This window comes from Bos taurus, chromosome 17, assembly GCF_002263795.3.
Source record: "Bos taurus isolate L1 Dominette 01449 registration number 42190680 breed Hereford chromosome 17, ARS-UCD2.0, whole genome shotgun sequence".
Classification (NCBI taxonomy): Eukaryota; Metazoa; Chordata; class Mammalia; order Artiodactyla; family Bovidae; genus Bos; species Bos taurus.
The window spans coordinates 53,100,297-53,127,291 of record NC_037344.1 but is presented as its reverse complement, the minus strand read 5'-3'; the positions used below and the strand labels follow the sequence as shown (position 1 = coordinate 53,127,291).

Below are 26,995 nucleotides of genomic sequence, written 5' to 3'. Positions count from 1 at the left end.
TACCAACTAGTACAAAAAAAAAAAGCTACAAGGATATACGTACAGCACATGAAACTATACCTAATATAATAACCCATAATAGAATATAATCTGAAAAAATACTGAAGCATTCTGCTGTACATCTGAGATGAATATGACCATCAAGCTCATAAATTGGGCAAAAATCACAGCCTGACATTAAAACAGAAAATGCCAAACTTACTTTGAACGCACCCTCCGATTCCATGGATAGGAGATCCCCATCAAAAGGAATAAGATCTAGGCTATACTCCTCCCTATGAATAAAGGATCCCAAAACACCCAGATCCTTCAACCGCTGTTCGCACAATAAGCTACGTCGTGGCACGAACAAAATGTGGAAATCTCTTGCTGGGCCACGTCTGTCTTCACTGCAAAAGAAGGAACATTTGTTAGCTTATGAGCTCCCTAGAGTCTTCGACTATTTCACTTACTCTATCCCCATTGCCGTGCACACAGAAAGCACTAAATAAATGCTGGTGAGATAAACATATGACATTGACTTTCAGACCCAAAGAGTTAGTCACTTTCTTGCTCTCTTTTTTTTCCCCCGACAGGAAACCAGCATTGATGCATAGCCAATATGTACATTTTCTAGCTTTCTCTTTAACTATTTTCAGGGGCATTAAAGCTCTGAGGTTTACTGAAATGGTGTATCTGTGTCTTATTGAAAACAAATGGTTCTTTAACCAAACCAATGCAGCCACAGAGACTCCTTTTCAAATGAAAGCTCAGTATTGACTCTTCTTTCTCCTCTCCTTGACAGTGAACTTCTCAAAATAGCCCATATGGCTTTTAAGATTTTAAAATCTTAAAATCAATCGATTATATCACAGAGTGCAGATGGAGCTGGCAGAACTTCCTCTCTAGACTGGATGCTATATTAAATTTTAATCAGCTCTTACTTTGCTTATGAAATTCAAGCACCTTGTCATCAGTATAACCATTAGAGGTAGGCTTTTTTGTTGTTGTTATTCATTTTTAAAAACAGGCTCCTTTCTATTGATACATATCCAAACTTTTAGCTGTCCTAAAAGAATGCGGTTTTATAATAACTGCCCTCTCAGACTGCTTGAACAATGCCACAAGTTTCCTATTTCCATTTTTGTATTTTTCCATGTTTGTCCTAGTTTTTCTAAAAGACTACTTGCTGGGGTGTCTTTGGTGATCAAGGGTCTAAGACTCTGTTCTCCCAGTGCAGGGGGCTCGGGTTGGATCCCTGGTCAGCAGTCTAGATCCCAACGAAGGGTTTGCATGGGCTTCCCTGATAGTCCAGTGGTTAAGGAACTGCCTGGCAATGCAGGAAACACTGGTTCAATTCCTGGTCTGGGAATATCCCACGTGTCATGGAGCAGCTAAGCCCGCGCACCACAGCTACAGAGCCTGCACTCTGGAGCCCATGAGCGGCAGCACCTGAGGCCCACGTGCCCTTGAGTCCGTGCTCCACAAGAGCAGCCACTGCAAAGAGAAGCCCACACATCACAACTAGAGAGTAGAACTCACTCTCTGAAACTAGAAAAAGCCCATGTGCAGCAACAAAGACCCAGCACAGCCAATAAATAAATATTAAAAAAAAAAAAGAGTTTGCATGCTGCAACTGAAGACCCCACATGCCATAACGAAGATCAAAGGTCCCGAGTGCTGCAACTAAGACAGAGCATGGCCAGATAAATAAATAAGAACAAACAAACAAGAAGCAAAAGACCACTATCCGAGGCACTGGCAAGAGAAGGGGTTTACAATGAAAAGCTCGGGACATTAAAAACATTAGAAGGATTAACTCCTACTGGCACAAACATAAGTTCTGAGATACCTGAGCACATTTTCAGCAATGATATCCATCAATTCTAGCCTGGGTCTGACAAAAAAAATTATATTCTTGACATCGGCTGCTGGCAAACGACTTCCTTTAAGCGTAAACATTTTTTCCACTTCATGTTCCTAAGAAAACACATACACAAAAGGTTAACAAAATCACTCAACTTTAAGTATCATAGTCAGACTCAGACATCAGAAACACTTGCAGTCGATGCACATCAATGCTTTGTTCTCAAAATTTAGATTTCCCCAAGCCAGCTGTATTAACAATAAGGTTTCAGGATGAAGTCACTGTGACAGTCTTTGAGTGTAAATGACTCTAATGCAATAAACTATCAAAGATACCAGGTAACAGTCATATAATGCTGGACTTCTGTGGTGGCTCAGTGGTAAAAGAGTACACCTCCCAATGCAGGAGATGCAGGTTTGATCCCTGGATCAGGAAGATCCCCTGAAGAAGGACATGGCAACCCATTCCAGTATTCTGGCCAGGGAAATCCCATGGACAGAGGAGCCTGGTAGGCTACCGTCTAAAGGGTCACAGAAAAGTCAGACACGACTTAGCGACTAAATGATAACAATGAGAGCAAATAGGATCAATATAGAATCATTAACCAAAGGATCACTGTATACAAAATGTTAGCCATACATTAGCAGCTGTTTTATAAAGACCAAACAGCCCTGCAAGCCATTTACTATTGCTGAAGTACACAGTTATTAATTCCTGAACAAAACCTGAACAATTCACTTACCTTCAACAGTGAATACTGTGCAATCAGGCCAAAGGGTCCAGTGAGATACTCATCCCAAACTATTGCCTACAAGAGGGGAGAAATGAACATTACAGTTAATGTCAAGAATTTCAACAACTACTGCCCTCAAAGTCTGAATAAACAGACTGTAACTGGCTCTGGTCACATTTATATCGTGTGGATCTTAAAAAAATAAAAAATAAAAACCAGCATCAAGGCAAGTAATGTTACTGGCAGTCCTAGGAAACTTAAGATTTAATCACTGTCCTTCAAAGCCAAGTGGGCATTAGGAAGCATCACTAGGAACAAAGCTAGTGGAGGTGATGGAATTCCAGCTAAGCTATTTCAAATCCTAAAAGAGGATGCTGTTAAAGTGCTGCACTCAATATGCCAGCAAATATGGAAAACTCAGCAGTGGCCACAGGACTGGGAAAGGTCAGTTTTCATTTCAATCCCAAAGAAAGGCAATGCCAAAGAATGCTCAAACTACTGCACAACTGCACTCATTTGACATGCTAGCAAAGTAATACTCAAAATTCTCCAAGGGAGGCTTCAACAATATGTGAACCAAGAACTTCCAGACATTCAAGCTGGATTTAGAAAAGGCAGAGGAACCAGAGATCACATTGCCAACTTCTGCTGGATCATAAAAAAAGTGAGAATTCCAGAAAAACATCTACTTCTGCTTTATTGACCATGCTAAAGCCTTTGTGTGGATCATAACAAACTGGAAAATTCTTCAAGAGATGGGAATGCCAGACCACCTGACTTGCCTACTGAGAAAGCTGTGTACAGGTCAAGAAGCAACAGTTAGAACCAGACATGGAACAACAGACTGGTTCAAAATTGGGAAAGGAGTACGTCAAGGTTGTATATTGTCACCCTGCTTATTTAACTTATATGCAGAGCACATCATGTGAAATGCCGGACTGGATGTAGCACTAAGTGGAATCAAGATTGCTGGGAGAAATATCAATAACCTCAAATATGCAGATGACACCACCCTTATGGCAGAAAGTAAAGAGGAACTAAAGAGCCTCTTGATGAAGATGAAAGAGAGTGAAAAAGCTGGCTTAAAACTCAACATTCAAAAGACAAAGATCATGGCATCTAGTTCCATCACTTCATGGATAATACATGGGGAAACAATGAAAACAGTGACAGACTTTATTTTCTTGGGCTCCAAAATCACTGCAGGCAAGAAATTAAAAGACACTTGCTCCTTGGAAGAAAAGCTATGACCAAACTAGACAGCGTATTAAAAAAGCAGAGACACTACTTTGTCAACAAAGGCCAGTCTAGTCAAAGCTATGGTTTTTCCAGTAGTCATGTATAGATGCAAGAATTGGACTATAAAGAAGGCTGAACACTGAAGAACTGAGGCTTTTGAACTGTGGTGCTGAAGAAGACTCTTGAGTCCCTTGGATTGCAAGGAGATCAAACCAGTCAGTCCTAAAGGAAATAAACCCTGAATATTCATTGGAAGGACTGATGCTGAAGCTGAAGCTCCAAGACTTTGGCCATCTGATGTGAAGAGCTGAAAAGACCCTGATGCTGGGAAAGAGTGAAGGCAGGAGGAAAAGGGGACGACAGAGGACCAGATGGTTGAATGGCAACACTGACTTAATGAACATGAGTTTGAGCAAGCCACAGAAGGTGGTGAAGGACAGGGAAGCCTGGAGTGCTAAAGTCCATGGGGTTGCAAAGAGTTGGACACGACTGAGCGACTGAACAATTAGAGAAAACAAGGAACTGTAGTTTGCTGTGTATCTGTGTCACAGTATTATTATTAGACTGAACCACATGGAAACTGTCAAATGCAACAGTTCAACCTACTATTTTATAAGTAGCATACAATTCAATTATAAAAACTAAAACCTCTGATATAGGTATTACAAAGTTTATTTTGAGAAAAATTTTAAAGGCTCAGAAAGTTTAAGTAACATGTCCAGGACTCCCTGGTGGCACAGTGGATGGAAGTCCACTTGCCATGCACAGGACATGGGTTTGATCTCTGGTCTGGGAAGATTCTATATGCCTCGGAACAGCTAAGCCCATGCACCACAACCACTGAGCTCAAGTACTGCAACTACTGAAGTCTGCATGCTCAAGGGCCCTTGAACCACAACTAATGAGCCCCCATGCTGCTACTGAAGCTCACGTGCCTTAGAGCCAGCAAGCCACAACTACCGAGCCTGCATGCTGCAACTAAAGAGCCTGTGCACAGAGAGCCCGCGCTCCACAAGGAGAGAAGCCACGGCAAGAAGAAGCCCGGACACCAAAACTAGAGAGTAGCCCCAAACTCTGCAACTAGAGAAAGCTCACAGGCACAACGAAGACCCAACGCAAGCAAAAATAAAAATAAATAGACTAATTAATTCTTAAAAAACATCCAAGGCCATATTAGGACCTTGAATATAAACAGCATAAAGAAGTCAAGTCTCCAGCCTGGGACTGAACGACCTCACTGAGCACTGCTCTGGGATCCTCTGAGCATTTCTACTGCTAAACTCCAATGTCAGTTCCTTTTCTTTCTTTTTTAAATTGAATTTTTATTGAGACATCTGTAGAATTATAAATATTCAGTTGAAGAAACAATACAGGGAGACTCCCCAATATGCTTTGTCCAGTTTCCCCCAATGCAAACATTTCGCAAAACTATAGACAATTACAATACAATAGACTCTACAACCAGGGTATTGACACTGATACAATCCATGATCTCATTCAGATTTCAGAGTTATTTAATGAGCTGGAACTGGGCGCCTAGGACTTAGCCTGCTTTTGTTTTCTATCCATAGCTGCTAGCACTCACCCCACCTCTTGGGGTCCTATTTTTTCTAATACTGACTGCTGAATTTCCCCAATTTTCCTCTTCTCTTCAGAGTTATATTGCCAGTTACTTAGAAGACTGATAAATCCTAAAGGGAGAGGAGGGAGGTAATACCACTTAAAAGAAGTCCTATGAAGTTCCTGATCTACGGTTTCTGATTCCATTGTGAATTGGGTGCTAATAAACATCTAACAAGAAAAACAATACTATTAAAGTAAGCTGACGTTAAAAATCTCAGATAGTTACGACTTCTCACGATTCCAGTGAGCAGCAGATCGCAAGGTGTTGGTAGTTCATGTTAATTCTTTTGAGAATATGATCTATAACGACACGTATGATCTTTGTAATGAATGGACACTGGTGCAGCTACGTTCCTGGGCGTGGCCGCCTCCCCAGTTCCAATATCTTGGGTGGGAACTGGGCAGGGAGCACCGGATCCGCCTCTCTGGACCGGAGGGGCACCTGACACAAGCTGGTTCACGAAGGGCTGAGACAACACGGTGGCTTATTCTGCAGCCATGAAACAACAGCGATGCCACGCGTACATTGCGATGGAAGCCCCACCAAAAGGCCCCTCTCCCCGACTTATCGTTTCCGCCGGCTCTCCTCCCTGGAAGCCCTAGGAGACCTAGTACACTTGGAGCCCAGGCAGTTAGGGACCGGATGAGGCCAGGCCGGACGGCGGTGTCGCGGCGCACTGTCCCTCACCTTGCTTCCTGCGCACTTGTCCAGGAACTCGCGCAGCTCGCGACGCACTGCCTCGCGCAGCACATTGAGGTTCACTCGCCCGTAGGACAAGTGTGCCGCCATCTTGCCCCACCGCCCCCTTAACCCCCTACTCGAACCAGATCTGCATTCCCCTACGTGTGGCCCACCGACGCTATCACGTGACGATAGGTTCACGTGACCAGGGCCGCTGACAGCACGCCGAACCCGGAAAACCGGAATGGGAGGGCATCTGCCACTCTCCCTCCGGGTCCTAGTGCCCGCCTCTTTCCTCGACCGCGTGGGTTCTGAGGCATCCCAAGACCCCATCCAGACTACTCCACAGTCCAGGGCACCTGAGCTGGGTGCTGATTGAGTTTAAGCACAGAGACTAGATCTTGCACGTCCGGTTTAAAAATTGAGGGTTTCTTCTTAGCAAGTATACTCTCTGTAAAATGATAATGAAGCTATATTTGAATGGAAATCTTTTCAGTGAGTCAGTTCAGTCGCTCAGTCGTGTCCAACTCTGCAAACCCATGGATTGCAGCACGCCAGGCCTCCCAGTCCATCACCAACTCCCAGAGTTTACTAAAACTCATGTCCATTGAGTCGTTGAAGACATCCAACCATCTCATCCTCTGTCGTCCCCTTCTCCAGCCTTCATTCTTTCCCAGCATCAGGCGCTTTTTAAATGGGTCAATTCTTCGCATCAAGTGGCCAAAGTACTGGAGTTTCAGCTTCAGCATAGGTCCTTCCAGTGAATATTCAGGACTGATATCCTTTAGGATGGACTAGTTGGATCTCCTTGCTGTCCAAGGGACTCTCAAGAGTCCTCTCCAACACCACAGTTCAAAAGCATCAATTCTTAGGCACTCGGGCTTTCTTTATAGTCCAACTCTCACATCCATGTATGACTACTGGAAAAACCATAGCTTTGACTAGACGGACCTTTGTTGGCAAAGTAATGTCTCTGCTTTTTAATATGCTGTCTAGGTTGTTCATAACTTTTCTTCCATTTTTTAAGTTATAGCAATGTCTTAAATCTTTTAATAAATCTTTTAAACTATAGCAATCTAAAGGTCCTGTGCTTTGCTCTTTTGAGTTTGTAGGCTAAAATTACAAAAATGGCTAAGGGCTGAGGGAACCTTGAGTGACTTTTCTGTTTAGCTCTTCCTAGTAGACATTTATACGACACGGTATTTCACCTAACTAGTATCTGAAGTAAAATCCAGGTAAAATTCGCATGTTACCTGGTGAGTTGCAAAGATGAAACAGGATGTAATCTACATCGTGTAATCTATGTAAAAGGCTTAGCAGGGTGCCCATAATTTAATAATTACTCAATAAATAGCTTAGTAGAAAGATACATGCTTTTCAATACTTTGAGTGTTTAACTGGCTATTTGGGATCTGGTGAAAGAGGCTTATTGCCAAATTCAGACAAATTGAAGAAAGTAGGGGAAACCACTAGACCATTCAGGTATGACCAAAATCAAACCCCTTACGATTATACAATGGAAGTGAGAAATAGATTCAAGGGATTAGATTTGATAGAGTGCCTGAAGAACTGTGGGCGGAGGCTCATGACATTGTACAGGAGGCAGGGATCAAGACCATCCCCAAGAAAAGGAAATGCAAAAAGGCAAAATGGTTGTCTGAGGAGGCCTTACAAATAGCTGTGAAAAGAAGAGAAGTGAAAGGCAAAGGAGAAAAGGAACGATATACCCATCTGAATGCAGAGTTTCAAAGAATAGCAAGGAGAGATAAGAAAGCCTTCCTCAGTGATCAGTGCAAAGAAACAGAGGAAAACAATAGAATGGGAAAGACCAGAGATCTCTTCAAGAAAATTAGATATACCAAGGGAACATTTCATACAAAGATGGGACATACAATACATACAATAAAGGACAGAAATGGTATGGATCTAACAAAAGTAGAATATATTAAGAAGAGGTGGCAAGAATACACAGAACTATACAAAAAAGATCTTCATGACCCAGATGATCATGGTGGTATGATCACTCACCTAGAGCCAGACATTCTGGAATGAAAAGTCAAGTGGGTCTTAGGAACATTACTACGAACAAAGGTAGTGGAGGTGATGGAATTCCAGTTGAGCTATTTCAAATTTTAAAATATGATGCTGTGAAAGTGCTGCACTCAATATGCCAGCAAATTTGGAAAACTCAGCAGTGGCCACAGGACTGGAAAAGGTCAGTTTTCATTCCAATCCCAAAGAAAAGCAATGCCAAAGAACGTTCAAACTACTGCACAATTGCACTCATCTCATATGCTACTAAAGTAATACTCAAAACTCTCCAAGCCAGGCTTCAACAGTATGTGAACCGGGAACTTCCAGATGTTCAAGCGGAATTTAGAAAAGGCAGAGGAACCAGAGATCAAATTGCCAACATCCATTGGATCATCTAAAAAGCAAGAGAGTTCCAGAAAACATCTGCTTTATTGACTATACCAAATCCTTTGACTGTGTGGATCACAACAAACTGGAAAATTCTCCAAGAGATGGGAATATCCAGACCACCTGACCTGCCTCTTGAGAAACCTGTATGCAGGTCAGGAAGCAACAGTTAGAACTGAACATGGAACAACAGACTGGTTTCAAATTGGGAAAGGAGAACTGGACATGGAACAACAGACTGGTTTCAAATTGGGAAAGGAGTACATCAAGGTTGTATATTGTCACCCTGCTTATTTAACTTATATGCAGAGTACATCATGAGAAACGCTGGGCTGGATGAAGCACAAGCTGGAATCAAGATTGCCAGGAGAAATACCAATAACCTCAGATATGCAGATGACACCACCCTTATGGCGGAAACCGAAGAAGAACTAAAGAGCCTCTTGATGAAAGTGAAAGAGCAGAGTGAAAAAGTTGGCTTAAAATTCAACATTCAGAAAACTAAGATCATGGCATCTGGTCCCATCACTTCATGGCAAATAGATGGGAAAACAGTGGAAACAGTGACAGACTTTATTTGGGGGGGGCTGTAAAACCCATCACTTCATAGGAAGTAAATGGGGAAACAGTGGAAACAGTGTCAGACTTTATTTTTCTGGGCTCCAAAATCACTACAGATGGTGACTGCAGCCATGAAATTAAAAGACGCTTACTCCTTGGAAGGAAAGTTATGACCAACCTAGATAGCATATTCAAAAGCAGAGACAATACTTTGCCAACAAAAGTCCGTCTAGTCAAGGCTATGGTTTTTCCAGTGGTCATGTATGGATGTGAGAGTTGGACTGTGAAGAAGGCTGAGCGCCGAAGAATTGATGCTTTTGAACTGTGGTGTTGGAGAAGACTCTTGAGAGTCCCTTGGACTGCAAGGAGATCCAACCAGTCCATTCTGAAGGAGATCAGCCCTGGGATTTCTTTGGAAGAAGAAAGACACGACTGAGCGACTGATCTGATCTGATCTGAAAATCACTGCAGATGGTGATTGCAGCCATGAAATTAAAAGACACTTGCTCCTTGGAAGAAAAGTTATGAACAACCTAAACAGCATATTAAAAAGCAGAGACATTACCAACAAAGATCTGTCTAGTCAAAGATATTGCTTTTCCAGTAGTCATATATGGATGTGAGAGTAAGACTATAAAGAAAGCTGAGCGCCGAAGAATTGATGCTTTTGAACTGTGGTGTTGGAGAAGACTCTTGAGAGTCCCTTGGACTGCAAGGAAATCCAGCCAATCCATCCTAAAGGAAATCAGTCCTGAATATATTCATTGGAAGGACTGATGCTGAAGCTGAAACTCCAATATTTTGGCCACCTGATGTGAAGAATTGACTCATTTGAAAAGACCCTGATGCTGGGGAAGATTGAAGGCTGGAGGAGAAGGGGACAACAGAGGATGAGATGGTTGGATGTCATCAGTGACTCAATGGACATGAGTTTGAGTAAACTGTGGGAGTTGGTTATGGACAGGGAGGCTTGGTGTGCTGTAGTCCATGGGGTCGCAGAGTCCGACACAAGTGAGTGACTGAACTGAATGAGGCTTGAAGTTTTGGTCTTGCCTGGTTCCCTTCAATCCGCTACACACTGTTATGAGGAAAGGATGCACTAAGCAATTACCTTGGTGGTGCTAATGCTAAAGCATCCACTTGCTAATACAGGAGACTTAAGAGAGGAGGTTTCAATCCCTGGGTGGGGAAGATCCCCTGGAGAAGGGAATAGCAGCTATATACCCAGTCCATCCTAAAGCAAATCAGTCCTGAATATTCACTGGAAGGACTGGAAGGATGCTGAAACTGAAACTCCCAATACTTTGGCCACCTGATGCAAAGAACTGACTCATTTGAAAAGACCTGATGCTGGGAATGATTGAAGGTGGGAGGAAAAGGGGACGACAGAGAATGAGATGGTTGGATGGCATCACCAACTCAATGGACATGAGTTTGAGTAAGCTTCGGGAGTTGATGATGGACAGGGAAGCCTGGCGTACTGCTGTCCATGGGGTCACAAAGAGTTGGACACGACTGAGCGACTGATCTGCAATATGCTTGCCTAGAGAATCCCATGGACAGAGGCACCTGGTGGGCTACATTCCAGAGGTCACAAAGCGTCAACCACCACTGAGCAACTAACACTTTCACTTTTTTTTTTCACATATGAATAAGCAGAGTGGAATTTGGAGGTAATAATCAGTTCCACATATTTACATACTTCCACTCTCAACTTGACTCTATCAAAAATACTTGACTCTATCAAAAATTTTCAGACTCACAATGCATCATCGGGATCCAACCAGGGATGGAACCTGTGCCACCTGAATTGAAAGCACTGGGCGTCAACCACTGGGCAACCAGTGAAGTCCCAAACATATTTAATTTTAAAATAATTTGTTCAGTGTTAGAAACTTTTCTTTTTAAAGTGTATTTTTTATTGAGATATAATTGACATTTAACATTCATTTTGGGTGTACAACATGATTTGTTTTTTGTGTGTAATATATATATATATAGAGAGAGAGAGAGAGAAATGATCTCAATAAGTGTAGATTAATAATTTGAGTCTTTTCATTAGTTCTGTCAATGCTAAGTCAAGGACTACTGTCAGGACACTTTTTTGGTCATGTTCAACTGGTACCTCTGCTTTGGAAATATCTACCTGTGGGGGGATCAGAGCTCATAAAACCAGACTGCTTGGTTCAGTCATCATTTTGGTAAATATCACAGCAGCTTTCAGAGTTTCTTTCCAAACTTCATTCTTTAGTAGGTAGTTGGTACTGCACAGTGCTACTTACATTTCTGTGAGTAATACAGTGAGACAATGCAATGGATAACCACCTTGGGTATTTATTTTATGCTGAGTGGGTCACAGAATGCTTTGAGATCATTTCTTAAAAGCAGTTTCTCAACAGACTGCAGTAGAAATTGCTATTTGGACCTCTGGTGCTTGCTCATTTAAAGAAAAACCATTAGGACAAATAAACCTGAGAATAATACCAGTCTACTACACTGGCAAAAAAGAATAACCATTTATTAAAGTAGTTACAGAACACTTGTTTGCTTGGATTTTAATACTGCTTTACATTTTGTGTTTGTGAAACAGTTCCTATTATGATATGTTTGTTTATAATCCCAAATTTCAACTGATTACATATTTATTTTTCACTTGTCAAACACATAGTTGATAATCTGGAGGGGAAAATACATCAAAGGCATATGTACAATTATAGAAGTTTTTATTATACATGTCTCCTGGAGGGTACATTTATTTATTACTTTTTACATATTCTAAAAGACATTCAAATAAAGATAAATAGATTCAAACTGGTTACTAAACTTGTGGTTGAGGTCCTTCATTTTATTTTTTGTGATAAGAAAATCCAAAACTATTAATGTTGAATTTCTCATAGTACATTCATCTAAAAACACAGTAAAAAAAAAAAAAAGTTGTAAAGATTGTAGATTGGTTCATTTAGGTGTTTTAGAGTGGCTTATTATCTAATTAACCGACTGCTGGGGATATTTGTTGGAGAAGAAAAACAAAACCTGGAGAAAATTCTCCCACTTATTCCTGATAAAGAAAGAAAATGAAAACAGAGAACACACAGCTGCGAAGCCACGTGATGCTGATCCTGGCCTAGTGTGTCACGTCCTGATGAACATTTTAAGTGTTTCCTTTTTCATAAAGATAAAAATCTGAAAAGAAAGACATACTGTATAGGTTTTTTCCCCAAAATATAGATTTTACAAAAATATATACATATAATATATAGAAGCTGAAATTATGCAAAACGGATAAACAAAACACCACAGTAGAGTACAGTGGGTGCAGCATCGAGATTATAATAAAACGTCCCCACAGCAGTTTGGGGGCTTCCCCCTCCCTTTACCTGTTTCATGATTTTATAATCACACCTAAAAGTATCATCAAGCCTGAAATAAAGGCACTACTGACATTGGGTAGTGCAAAGAACTCAGCTATTTCTTTGACTAAAAATAAACGAGTAGATGAAAATGCAAAGTGGCATACTTTTTTTTCAACTCATTCCAGTGTCAAAGCTTAACCCAAACATCTAAATATACAAATGCAGCCTGGAAATATTTTAGTGCAAATATGAAGAGGAACGGCATAATTTAAAGTTAACTTAAATAAGGTACTGAAAGGCTAGGAGTTGTTCTGTGAGGTCTCCCTCATAGGGACGATTCGTGTAATGGCATCTGGTGCAATGGAATACTTTTTAAAAATCAAGAAGACAAAAATCAGAGGTGAAAACCCCCCCTTATTTATTATTCTAACTTATAAACTTATACGGGGAGACTAAAAGGGCGATTTTGTGGAAGATCAAAATATTTTCTTAGATCTGTTGATGGGGGTCAAAAATAACGTGAGTTCTCCTGAAGTCTGCACGCATAATGCTGGTGGTCAGTTGCCTACACGCTAGTGCATCTGAGAGAGCCCAGTTCTGGGTGGAAGGCTTCATCAGAAGGTCTCGTCGTCATTGCAGTTGGTAGCCCAGTGCCCAAACATCTCACAGATGTCACAGTAGGGGCGTTCCTCGCTCCGACTGCCGTGGTGTGTGGAGTGGGGCGGGTCCTCGGACATCTGGGCCTGGGTGGGACAATCCTCTGTGTCGTGGAGATCGAAGCAGTCACATATGTCACAGAAGAGGCGGGGTTTCTTCTTGGATTGTTTCTCCTGGTCATCACTGCAAATGTTATCAATGTGTATGATCAGAAACTCATGTCCCTCAGAAGAAATTCAAGAGACAGTACCATTTGTAAGGAATAAAACACAAGCAAGGATTCTGCGAAGCCTCAAGTACAAGTACTAGGGTACGCATTTAAAATCTTCAGATCAAACCATTTCTACTCTTGCCAGACTTGTGGAAGTCAGTTTATGGCCAAATAATCACAAAGCAATTGTTTCTCCAATCCACTGGAGAACCTAACTTTTAAAAAAAATATTGAAGTACAGTTGATTTATAATGTTTCATTAATTTTCTACTGCATAGCAAAGTGACTCAGTTATATGTATATTTTCCCTTCTTTTTTAGTTTTGGATTATATTTGATTTACAGTGTTGTGAAACCTTCTGCTGTACAGCAAAGTGAACCAGCCATACACATACATAAAGCCCCCTTTTTATAGATTCTTTTCCCATATAGTTCACCACAGAGTACTGAGTAGAGTTCCCTGTGCTATAACAGTAGATCATTATTAGTTATCTATTTTATATATAGTAGTGTGTATATGGCAATCCCAGTCTCCCAATTTATCCCTCCTCCCCTTACTCCTTGGTGACCATAAGTCAGGACTGTTTTCTATATCTGTGACTCTATTTCTGTTTTGCAAATAAGTTCATTTGTATCACTTTTTTTTTTTTTTTTTTTAGATTCCACATAGAAGCCATATTTGTCCTTTTCTGTCTGGAGAACCTAACTTTAAAAACACACACGTATTTAGATGGAACTCAGGTTCCACTCAGCATCGCTGAACTTGAAATACCTGTCGTAGTTGTTCAGGTCGTCCCCGTTCCCATTCAGGGCTGCTTCTGACATCATCTCCACCTTCATCTTGAGGTCCTGATTCTTCCTCTGAAGGTCCACTATTACTGAATTGAGGAAGTCAATCTAATTTGTTTGGGAGAAAAATGTGTAAAATGCCTGAAATATGTACCCTGGAGCATCAAGAAGTCAGCAATTATACTCAGGCTGTGGATGCAGAGTGTGCTGAAGTCACAGGGGCCAGCAATGGCCGTGACTCAACCCTTTTCAAACATGTTTATACACACACACACACAATTGTACAAAAAGCACAACTAGTTACTTGTTCAGCTAAACTGTAGAACCAATCCAGGACTTTCACGTTCTGTAGATTTGAATAAGCTTATGTAAATTCTCCTCAGACCACAATTTAACATTCACTTATTATGGTGGGATGGTAAGTGGGTCTTCAGAGAAAAAGGAAGGAGCTTTTTTGGAGTTTTTCTGTTTGGGGCCACACCCCATGGCATGTGGGATCTTAGTTCCCTGACCAGGGATTGAACTCATGCCTCCTGCAATGGAAGAGAGGAGTCTTAACCACTGGACTGCCCGGGAAGCCCCAAAAGAAGGATTTTAAAGAGAAGACTTAAGCTCCCTTTCAACTGATGCAGGCACACACCGAGAGGGCAGTGTTCAGGGGACCGGGGCCCAGACTCGGAGCAGTGGGGTAAGGAGGTGACTGACCACCAGGAGGAAACACTCCTGTCCGACGTTTCAAAGCAAGGGCACTTTAATTTAAAAATGATTTCTCCTCTCTTCTACAAATAATGAAAAGGTCTCATTTCTCTAAATGTCCATCAGGAAAAAAAAATCCTACTTTACAATTTAAAAAAATATTGTGTGTGTGTGTGTACACTCATACATACATATTGGGTTGGCCAAAAAGTTCATTTGGGGCTTTTCTGTAAGAGGAAAAATCTGAACAAACTTTTTGGCCCATCCAGTATTTATTTTTCAAAGAAATATTTGGCCTTTTTCTCCCACTGGGGCAGTTACAAAACAAAGCTAGAAATCACTAGCTTTGTTATTCTCTGCAGAATATCCCTTCTGACATTGAAGGCAGACCCACTGACTCTTATCTCACTTCTCAAACTGTATTTTATAAGACTATATCCTGTGGGGAGCTACGTATCATATCAGGAAGGGGAAAAAAAGCCATAAAATGGGAAGTACAGTGGGAAGCCACACATATACACACACTCACATACATGCTCACAAATTAGGAAACATAAAACAAACCATTTGCTGATGGGAAGAAAAGTGTTGGCAGTGGCAGATGAAACAAACGGAAGCAGAAAGGAAGAGGGGGGAGAGAAAACATTGTTAATTTTGTGCTCATTAGACATATAAACTAAGCAGAGACAATGCTAGCCAGGGTTAAAGTTAGGCTGTTGGTTGAATTCTTACATGCCTTTCAAAGGAGATGTCATAACAAACAAATCACCAAGTCACTGAGTTCTCTTTTATTTAAAAGTGAAAGATGGCTTTTGTACCTTTGAATTTTGAATGGGATAAATATGTCCAAAATATTAATTAAAACTGAAAATACATGTTTATTACTTCTGGGCTATCAGTTCAGATCAGTCGCTCAGTAGTGCCCAACTCTTTGCGACCCATGGACTATAGTACGCCAGGCCTCCCTGTCCATCACCAACTCCCGGAGTTTACTCAAACTCATGTCCATTGAGTCGGTGATGCCATCCATTTCCAAAAATAGAATAGTTTACCTCCATGTAATCCCACTTGTACAACTAAAGCTATTTTGATAATTTTGGCTTTAGGAGACAGTTTTCAAGAACTGTCTTTTTAAGGTAAAGATGAGGAAGGAACCTTTAACAGAGTAATTCTACTTCTAGGAATTAATCCTAAAGAAATATTATTATAGCTGTAATATGATAGATGTGCAAGACAGTACACTATAGCATTGTTTATAATGCACCTAAAAGATCAGAAACGTCCCAAAAGTCATGTCAACCAATAAGGACTGATTAAATTATGGTGTGTATATATATATATATCTCTCCATATAATGGAATACTATACATGTGTAAAAAATTAGAGATCAGTTTCTATGCCATTTGTGTAACAAAAGAGGGGAAAGGCTGTGTTAGTCTTGGTTTGTATATACATTTTTTAAAAATCTCCGAAAAAATTTAAAAAGACAGTAATAACCCTGATTATCTGTTTAGGGGGTTGGAAACTAAGCAGGAGAGGGATGGTGTTTGGAGGGAGAGTTTTTTTTTAAACAGTGTATATATTTTTAATACTGTTCAATGTTCAGACCATATGAATACATTATCTAGTCAAAACATTAAATGATTAAAAAAAAAAAAGAAAACAAGTAAGCAAAGCAAAAGGAAGGCATATTACCTGACTCTCCTGGGCTCTTTCATCCTCTTCTGCCTGAGTATCAGTATTACCTTATGTTAAAAAAAAAAAAAGTGGAGGGGGGATATTTTAAAAAATTGCCATCCCATCTTGTTTCCTTGTTCTTACAACGAAAGGGCCAGTGGGAGAAACTCATTCTGGTGTGGAATCCCCACAGGCGCCTCTGAGCACATCTGGAGTTCCGGTCCCGTATCTGGCCCCCTAAGGCACGGCGGTGCTCCCTTGGGCTGGCCCACTGCTGGTGGGTGGCCTATCATGTTCTCCTCCCGGCAGTGCACTTTCAGAACCCACGGTCGCCCCCGACATGGCAGTATAAATTTCTGCAGCTCAGGACCGCGGGAAGGTCTGGAAGTGCGGAGAGGCAGCCACGCCCCCTTTGAGTGGGGTCTCCCTGGATGAAAGCGCGGGAGAGCCCAGGCCAGGGGGGGGCCCCTCGGAGGGCGGCGCAGGTGCCTCCTTCCAAGGGCAGCTCTACCCCGGGAAGAGCTCCTCTCCGGAGGCGGCGGTGGTCACGTTACCTGAGGAGCTGCTGAGCTGCCTCTTGTTTTCTTTGAGTTGAAGCTCCAAGTTCTTTACCTTGAGCTCAAGCTTCACCTTATCAGACTCTAGAGACTGAACAACTGAATGCAAGGACTTGGCGGACGCGTTCTCTCCCCTGAGCGCCGTGACCTGAAATACATGGGCTGGCTTAGGCTCGGGTTCCGGGCACCGACAGGCGCGGGAAGGCTCCCTGAGGAGGGTACCCTACCTCATTTCTCAGTTTTTCCAGCTCGGCATCCTTTTCTGTGAGTAAGGCACTAGTGATACTGATGGATTTCTGCAAGGAAGCTTTTTCTTCATCTGCGTCTTTTATTAACTTGGATTCTCTAAAAGACCAAAGAGTTCAAAAAAAATTCCAGAAATCAACCGAGAGGGTGGTCAGTGTACAAGGATGGGAGAAAAACACTCAATTAACTTTAGCTTAATGTAAGGGGAGAAAGTATCACAGGGAAGTTTTACAGGGGGTTTAAGGCTATTATGCTGGCGAAATTTTACTTGAAGTTTTACTTACTGTGAGGGGAGAAAAAGTTTACCTATGCAGAGATATACCAGAATCTGCATATCATTGTATCCGTTTGAATTTAAAGAAACAAGTTAATAACTTCGGAAGACGAATTAAAAAAACAAGACTGTTGCACCCCGCAAAGAACTATTAAAAACAAAAAAATCTAACCCCCCTCCCAGATGAATTCTGCTATTTCTTACCAGGCAATAACAACAATTAAAATAACACACATGCAAAGCGATTATACAGACATCATGCAGAGCAGTTTTATGCTGGAAGTATCGATTGGTTCTCACTAATTTCAGTAACTTTGAGCAAGTTCCCAGAGTGTGTTTTGGAGATCTTATGGGCCAAAACAGTAGTAGAGATTATGACCACTATTCAAACTGAAGGATCATTACTTTTCATCCATAAAGACTCTGAAGACGACTTTTGCTTGCTCATAGAAATGAAAGGTAAATTACAAAAAAAGGCTAGGACAGAAACGTGAAGATGGATTTCCAGCTGCAGAATGGAAGCTGGGGGGACACCTGGAGGGAGCAGGTCAGTGCTCGGGGAGTCTGTTCTCAGGCCGACCCAGCATCTGGTTGTCAGCACAGGGAGGGGCACCAGGCTTTCCAGGAGAGGAAGATGTTTCTTGGAGTCAGGGGAGTGAGAAAAGAAAGGGAGAGATGAAAGGAAGACAGGGAAGGAGGGACACAACAGAGACGACCCCAAAGGGCAGGAAGCTACTGTGTGATTATAAACATGTGTGCTTTTATTTACATTTTTGTGGTGAAAATTCAAAAGTGCCAGTGTCACGACAGCCAAGGAAAGACTGAGGGGGTGCCACAGGTTGGAGGAGACTAAGGAGATGTGACAAGTAAAGGCGATGGGGTGTCCTAGATGGGCCCTGGGAGAGGAAAAAGGACATGGTGTGGAAAAACTGGGGGAGTCTTAACAACGTCTAGAGTTTGGCTAAGAGGTCTGGACCCATGTTACTCTCTCGGTTTGGATCAAAGGACCAGGGGTGCTAAGATGGGCATGTGAGGGGAAGACGAGAGAAGGGAACGCAGGACTCTCTGTACTGTATTTGCGGCTCCTGGAAACCTCAAATTTTGAAATGTTTTTTTTTTAATTACATGCGGTGTGAAACAGAGGAAAAAAGACCTCGTATCACAAAAATATTGGGGGAAAAACATTACTGGGGGAAAATTTCCTAGCTAGCCCTCGGGTCTTACAACCTAAGGCACTGCCTTCACGTGGATAATCATCATTGAGAGTTCACGGTGCAAAGAGAAAAATCGCTCCCGGTTCTGTTGGGAGGAGCTGGGTGAACATGGAGCGCGTAGTGGTTTGGTCTGTCTTAGAACTGACAGGAGGGATGAGAAACTGAGGCCCAGGTTAGAAATGGCAGAATGTATGTCTGGTTAGTGAGACCCAAGATATCCGGCACACGAATTACAGAATTCTCATGGTTTATGGTAAATTGAAGTTCTATACAAAGATGGAAAATATAAGTGTTGTATTTATCTCAGTGTGTGGCTTACACTTATACCCCAGAATAAGTAGTAAGAAAAGAATCTGAGACTTACAGAAAATGTCTTGAATTCAACACCCAAGTGTTATACGAACACTTGGTGATGTTAAATTACTAACTGCATGACACCTCACTAGGAAAGAGGATCGTGCTTATGTGAAACAAAAAACAAAAGAACCCCAAAGATTTAAATGAAAGAAATGTATAGGCATCTTTTTCTATCTGGAAAGTAAGTATCTATTTTTATCTGAAGATTCAATAAATCTTCTGCTCCTTATGTTTCTATTAAAGGATATTTGGTAGTTCATTCTATTGTAAAATCTATTTCAATTTCTTGCTATATACAGCACATTAGGTAAAGTTAATAAGGCCATTAAAAGTAAGAGCTTGTATTTCCATGATTTGGCCATTTTTACTTTCTGCTTCTTTGTAAAATAATAAAGGAATTATTTCAAAGCAAACAATTTCAAGAGATTCACTTGTAAATTCAACTCAAATTTGAACAATGTGATTTTAAATATTTTTACTGAGAAATACCAGGGTTGGGGTATTAGCAGATTTAGATTCTTCTAAATCTTTGTGTTAGGGAGGATAAGGACGCCATCAGCTGGCAGAAGAAAAAGGCACAGGTGTCTTTGCTTATCTCCACATACAAATGGCCTCTAAGTGAGGCTGCCTTCTAAGAAGATAGCAAACCGTTATTTCTTGGACAAAACTCATCAAAAGGTGGGTGGTTAAGAAAGGGATCTGACTTGTGATTTGTATACCAAATTCTGAAGGGACAAATAGACCTTGGCAGCTCCTCTTGGTGACAGGTCTTCACTGTCAGCATCTCAGGCAATTCCTGAGCCCAAACCAAGATGATGCAAACCAAGATGGTCTAAACTAGTTCTGCCAATATTACTGACACCTGAGTCACACATCACATTGACAAGAGGGCCTGTGTTACTTTAAGGCCACTCTGGCTCGAGTGACTTGGCCTTACTAAAAATATCAAGGAGGGAAGATAAACAACATGAAAGAAGGGCTTCAGGGGCCAGAAATCTTTCCCCCAAGAGAACGTATAACCCAGATTCTTTCCTTACCACTTACATAAGAAATAAATTCCGATAATGAAGGAAATACCTTAAAGTGTTACGGGGCAAGCTTTAAAAACGCAAGGTAACAAGAACCAAATATTAGGAACATGAAGAGAACTGCAAATACAGCAAGGAGAACTAAATTTGCACTGAAGTTCTGTGCTGTATATAGAGAGATAAAAAAGATATGTGCGTGTGTGTGTATGTGTGTGTGTGTACTGCTGAGGATATTTTTCAAAACAAAAGCAAGACACAGAGGGACAAAGGCAGCCAAAAAATATATATGACAACTTGGTTTACTAAAAAATATATGAAATTTATTTATTATAACGTGGATAGACTTTCTTTAGTCTTACCATTAAAGACACACAGATAGAGCAAAGGAAGCAAGTGTAGGAAAGGGAAAAGAGAGGGGGTGAGATGAGCATTGGTAAGTAGCGCAAGCTCGAGACAGTCAGACACTTAGCAACCCACAGAGAGCTGAGCGAGCTGGAGGGGCAGTGACCTCTTCAGAACTGGCAGGCGGGCCGCCCGCCAGTCTTCCTTCCTGACGGAAATCTTGCGGGGGTCGCCCGCAGAATTAATCCCGACTCTATAGTCCGCATCTAAGATTTTGGCTCTGGGCTCCCTTCTCTGACATCAAAAAGCCTCCAGAAGGGAGGGAAGCCAAACTGGTTCCCAAATCTGCCACAGGCTTTCTGGCCAGAGGAACATGTTTCTCTCCTTCTGTTAGGTAAAGCAAGTTGAGGTTAGCTCTGCTTCATCTACTGGAGGCCTTGGAAACGGCTTTGAAAGAGGTCTGCCTAACTCGGAGTCTGGTTTTCCAAAGAAATGATTACATTTTCAGGCTAAGAGAAAAAATTTCACTGCATGTTGCCTGCGATTCAACATTAGATAGCAAAAAGCCCATAGTTTTTTGGGTTAATAAGTCTTAACTTATTAAGTATGTCTTAATAAGTATTTTGTTTCACCCCATGTCAGGAGTAAGTACTGCACTTCAAAATAATGAACAATATAGTCTGAATGAAGCAATTATATTCTTTCTTGGCTATGTATGTTGACTAAGATCTCAGTTCTTGCTTGAACAACCACATTTCAAATATCTTTTGTGATTTTTAAGTACTTTCCAGATTTTTTTTTCCAGGTTTTTTTTTTTTTTTTTTTTGATGTGGACCATATTTAAAGTCTTTATTGAGCTTTCTACAATATTGCTTTTTTTTTTTTTTTTGAATGTTTTGGTTTTTTGACCACAAGGCATATGAGTGGGATCTTAGTTCTCCAACAAGGGACAGAACCCCCACCCTCTACACTGGAAGACGAAGATCTAACCACAGGACTGCCAGAGAAGTCACTCCAGACTTTTAAATTAAGGAAGTATCCAAATTTTTTTTAGTACTCTATGCTACATGTACTTAACTGTTACACACCTAGATCTACATACAAATCCTTTACAAAACTGACTTTCAGAATGCATTCATGGTCCCCCCAAATTAGCTAAAATATATTTGCATCCAGACTTCTCAAATAGACCTAATTTTCCATAAGGGTTAATTAACAATTTGAACCCCTCCCCCACCAAAGCTCTAAATATAAGAAACCATGTTTAAAATTTTTTCACTCCCAGAAAAAATTATCTTTATCTGCATTTTTCAATTAAAAGAATAATTTTCAAGAGAGATTCTCTTAAACATACCCAGGACCTAACACGGGAGCAGAATGAAATAAGGAGAGAGGGACAGACAAGTATCCAAATTTGTTCTATCTTCTAAAGCCGGGAAAAAAAAGTCCCATGTCTAATCACACTTGGAGAGGCATGTGATTTAGTCAAAGTCACAAGGAAAAGAGTAACAAAGCCTCTCATCTTTCTTTTTAAAAAATATTAAAAAGTAAAAATAAACAAACATTAAATGTACAGTGAGAAAAGACCCCGTGTAAAAAGATTTGAAGTCCTGGGTCTTGTGCCTGCATCTGAGTTCTTAGCCAAGTTGCCCAAGTTTGGGGGTTCGGATTTCATCATTTTTAAGTGCAAGCCCCAATATACATTTCAATGGTTTGTTTAGAGATATGAGAAATCTGTGAATTACAAGTGCTACATAAGTGCAAAGGGATTAATTACATCAGTACTCACATCTGCTGATTTTTATACATTCCCTTACCAGAGTGCCTCAGGAGTAAGTGCTATTATGTTTCCACATACCCTTGATAACTGCATATACAGGGTTCTTTTTAAAGACACAAAGCCTTTTTCATATAAAATTAAATATCCCAAGGCCCCCATGGGCAGAGCCGTGCTTGTACCCAGGCCCCAGGGTGAGTCATAGCAGGCCAGTCACTAGCTCACGAGGGGCACTTGGTGGGCACCTGGCTGGACCAGGGTTGTGGCGGTCGTGGAACACATATGCCATCTGATGTGAAACTTTCAAGAAGAAAGAGTTTAAGGATGTCTTAAAAAAAAAGGAGGAAGGCACCCCTGGACTGAGGCCTAATTTCCTTTAGAATGTAGCTTATGGAACCCGAATATCTTTGTGGGCTAAATAAGGCCCTAGGTCCTGCAGCAACTGCCATGCTGGCAGGAGGAAGACTGTCAGTGTAAACACCTGCGTCAGCGGTCAGTAAGGGAAGCTTCCTCTGCCCTGACAATCGAGAATAAGGTGCTCTGCAAGACTGTGAAGGAATTTTTCTTCCCTATTTTATTTTCTTATGTTTTTTAAATTGAGGTATACAGGAATTCTTTTCAAAAAACTTATTTCTCTATTTTTGGCCGTGCTGCACAAGCACCACGTGGAATTCGAACTCGTGCCCCCTGCAGCGGAAGCGAGGACTTGTAATCACTGGACTGTCAGGGAAGCCCCAGGAATTCTTGATTGTACTATTTCTAAAGGTTTATTTTTCTTTTCACATTTAATAAAACAGAAAAGCACATCACTCTTGTGATGTACTCTACAGCAAACTGCTGTACAGGCTGTGGGTCTTAGCAACAATGCACGCTAAACCTGCTTGGCATGCAGAGTAAAGCAGAGAGTTTCTCTAAACACAAACTGCACATTGTAAAAGAGCAGACAGAGACCATCAGAAAGCATAAGCATCAGGCTGATTATTCCTGGGGGCCCATTTATCCTTACTCAAAAGTCCTGGCAACTTCCATTTGAATAGCATTTGATTATCATCAAAGAATAACAAATAACAAAGCTCTTTTTCAGAAAATAAATAGAAATGTTTAAAATGGTGCTTCCCATTATTGTGAAAAAATTAAACTTTTTATGTAACTGAAATCAGTACTTATATGCAGATCAATTACTCTAGGTAAAACGGCAGTATTTTTAGTTACTGAAACTAGGAGGTACAGCAGTATGTAATATGAGACAATCTGACTTTAGGATACTTCTGAATAAATGCAACTGAACATGACTTAAAATCAAAAATCTTCTGTTAGTAATTCATACTGAAACTTTCCAAATTTGTCAATTATAAGTACCAAACTAACACGATGCAATTTTCTGAGTATAAGAAGGTCGTATGTTTTCTACAAGTCACTTCACACAGCATGTTCCAACATTTTCCTTATTAAACACGCACGCACACACACACACAAAATAATATACACAAAAAGAAAAGCCTACCTCTTTTTCATTTCTAACAACTGATTATTGAGCACCGATCTCTCTTCTTCCAGCTGGAAAAAAACACACACAGAAAAAAAAGTTCAGTTCATAACAAGCCCTCAGAGAGGCTGATTTCTCATCCTGCAGGTCACATTCCCACGCTCCAGTGAAGCTAAAGCAACTGGCTTTCCTGAGAGGCAGTGAGAAAAGACCAAGTGTACATCACCATATGGACTGAACCCGTCCCCCTTGCATTCGAAGGGTGGAGTCTCAACCACTGGGCCACCAGGGAAGTCCCACAGTTACTAATTTACAAATCATGTATGACCTCTTCCTCAGGCACCTGAGAGCTGAAGTATTAAACAACACCATGTACATGCCATATCTTAAACATTCAATAAATGTTTCCTTCACTTGTTAGATGCATGAGGGGAAGCTTCACTATTAGCATTCTGGTTCCTTTCCTGAAATAATAGAAGGCAAATGTCACCAACTTGGGTAGGGCTAAGAATCGGTAATTTATTCTACAAGGGCGTCATCTTAGGCCTCTTATATTCCACTCATTTCTTTCTCACCTATAAAATAAAGTTACAAAAGAATTTCCAGTGGCCCATTAGTTCTAATGTTTTGTTCTTCTATGAAGGATGAAAAAACAAAAGATTCAGCTAGTCAATCTTGTGAGGGAAGACACACCTCTACTCCCAAACTATACCACAGAGTTTAGCCAAATACAGTCACACTGTTAATAACACAAAAAGGTGAACAAACTCTTACAGTTAAAAAAATCATTTCTTTTTTGGCTGTACTGGGTCTTGTGGCCATGGGCTTACTTGCCCCACAGCATGTGGAATCTTCCCAGATCAGGGATTAAACCCAGGTCCCCTGCATTGCAGGGCAGATTCTTTACCACTGGGTCACCAGGGAAGTCCTTTTTTTTTGTTTGTTTTTTAATCAAAGGATAACAGCAAAGACTCTGTAAAGACTCTGTAAATTTCATTTATTTAAGAATTTATGGATTCTAGAATTTAAGATTCTAGGTTCCTAGAATTTAAGCTGCTACTCACAGTAAGTAGTTGTGGTCTTATTTCTGATTACGTGTCAGTTATGTATGTGCTTTGCTATAAAGGTCTTTATACTTTAAAAATTCTTCAATAGAAACATGTATGTTTTGAACATGAGTCTATCAAGAAATCTACAGAGGTTAACATACAGGTTTTTTTCCCACTATAGACGTTCCTTTCCTAGTCCATTAAGATAAATCCTTCTGCTGCATGAGTAATTCACTTCACGGAAATATTTAGAAATTTTTAAAGAGTAAAAGGAAGGAAAAAGAGTGGGAGGCAAACTTTAAAAAATGAAATGAGAGAGGGAGAAGAACATCTGGAGAGTGGGATATGGAGATAAGAGGGGCTCTCATTCTCTCTGCATCCTTGTATGTGGTTTGTATTTATTTTTAAAACAAGGAAGACTGTTTTATAGTTATAAAAACTGAAACACAAGAAAAAAATTAACAAATTAACAAAGCTGCACCAATCAGCTTGCAGGATTTTAGTTCCCCAGCCAGGGACTGAACAAAAAAAATTAACAAAAAATTAACAAATACATAAGTGACATGGCAGGTAATTCACAGCAGAGAAAATACAAGCAATCAATAAACACTTGGAAAATCATTCAACACTGCAAAGAACAGCATGCAGAGATTCTCCCTGTTTCTTAGAGGATGAAGTTCTTGTGCCTGAATTTCCATGAAACAGAAATTTAGGGTACTTATTGTACTGCCTGTTATTTATTTTTTGGCTGCGCTGGGTCATCGTTGCCATGTGGGCTTTCTCTAGTTGTGGCAGGTTGGCTGGCATTACTAAACTCAATGGCCATGAATTTGAGTAAACTCCAGGAGATAGTGAAGGCAGTGCTGGAGAAGACTCTTGAGAGTCCCTTGGACAGCAAGGAGATTAAACCAGTCAATCCTAAAGAAAATCACAATGGTTCTTATCGCAGTTCTTTGTCGTGGTATGTGGGTTTCTCACTGCAGTGGCTTCTCTAGGTTCAGAGGACGGGCTCTAGGGCTCGTGGGCTCAGTAGTTGTGGTGTACAGGCTTAGTTGCTCCTCGGCATGTGAGATCATCCCAGACCAGGGATCAAACCCCTGTTCCCTGTATTGGAGGGGGGGATTCTTAACCACTGGACCACGAGGGAAGTTCTGTACCAATTCTTCATCAGAAATGGTGGGTATTTTTTCTTTTTTTCCTTCTTCTGGTCCAGGATCGAATCCAGGATAACAAGTTTCATTTAGTAATCATATTCCTTTAGTCCAGCTGGTTCCTCATTCTTTCCTTGTCTTTTGTGACCCTGACTTTTGTTTTTTGGCTGCACCAATCAGCTTGCAGGATTTTAGTTCCCCAACCAGGGACTGAACCGGGTTGATAACACAAATGAACTTCTTTGCCAGCCCAAAAGAGAGGCAAAACTATAGCACCATAGAAGAGAGAAATGGTGTTTAGGAATTGGGAAGTGACTGACTATAAAAAGAATATGAGAGAACTTCTTGGGGAGAAGAAAATCTTGATTGTAAGGGTATATTATATGACTGTATATATATGTCAAACTTACTGAACCATGTATCTATGAAAGGTGAATTTGTATATTTTATCTTAATAAATATAACTTTGGGTGGGGGGAGGCAAACCTAGACAGTACATTAAAAATCAGAGACATCACTTTGCCGACAAAGGTCCATATAGTCAAAGCTATGGTTTTTCCAGCAGTCATGTATGGATGTGAGAGTTGCACCATAAAGAAAGCTGAGCCTGAAGAATTGATGCTTTCGAACTGTGGTGCTGGAGAAGACTCTTGAGAGTCCCTTGGACTGCAAGATCAAACCAGTCAATCCTAAAGGAAATCAACGCTGAATATTCATCAGTGGGAATGATGCTGAAGCTCCAATACTTTGGCCACCTGATGCAAAGAGCCGACTCACTGGAAAAGACCCTGATGCTGGGAAAGATTAAGGGCAGGAGGAGAAGGGGGCAACAGAGGATGAGATGATTGGATGGCATCACTGACTCAATGGCCATGAATTTGAGCAAACTCCAGGAGATAAAGGACAGGGAAGCCCGGTGTGCCATGGGGTCACAAAGAGGACACGACTTAGCGACTGAACAACAACAGGCAAATTTGAGTAATATATACAATATAGGTTTTGTAAAAAACAAAAACTATTATTATAT

General features: G+C 40.9%; 2 protein-coding genes across 16 annotated transcripts in view; both read right to left on the bottom strand.

Annotated features, from left to right (window-relative positions):
* Positions 1-6,282, bottom strand: part of VPS33A (VPS33A core subunit of CORVET and HOPS complexes) — a 29,571-nt gene extending 23,289 nt beyond the window's left edge. The window contains 4 exon segments of the mRNA NM_001046049.2: positions 203-389; positions 1,832-1,959; positions 2,589-2,654; positions 6,130-6,282. Of these exon segments, the coding sequence (NP_001039514.1) occupies positions 203-389; positions 1,832-1,959; positions 2,589-2,654; positions 6,130-6,231 (483 nt within the window). The 5' untranslated portion in view covers positions 6,232-6,282.
* A 5,315-nt stretch (positions 6,283-11,597) lies between these two features.
* Positions 11,598-26,995, bottom strand: part of CLIP1 (CAP-Gly domain containing linker protein 1) — a 116,780-nt gene continuing 101,382 nt past the window's right edge. For 14 of the 15 annotated variants that reach the window (XM_059876358.1, XM_059876355.1, XM_059876360.1 and 11 more), the window contains 6 exons: positions 23,787-23,839; positions 17,272-17,389; positions 17,042-17,192; positions 16,506-16,555; positions 14,098-14,222; positions 11,598-13,298 (listed from right to left, as the gene is read on the bottom strand). In XM_059876358.1, the coding sequence (XP_059732341.1) occupies positions 13,073-13,298; positions 14,098-14,222; positions 16,506-16,555; positions 17,042-17,192; positions 17,272-17,389; positions 23,787-23,839 (723 nt within the window). In that variant the 3' untranslated portion in view covers positions 11,598-13,072. Of the gene's footprint in view, positions 13,299-14,097; positions 14,223-16,505; positions 16,556-17,041; positions 17,193-17,271; positions 17,390-23,786; positions 23,840-26,995 lie in introns of those variants that run through there. The other variant, XR_009491067.1, reaches the window with a different exon arrangement.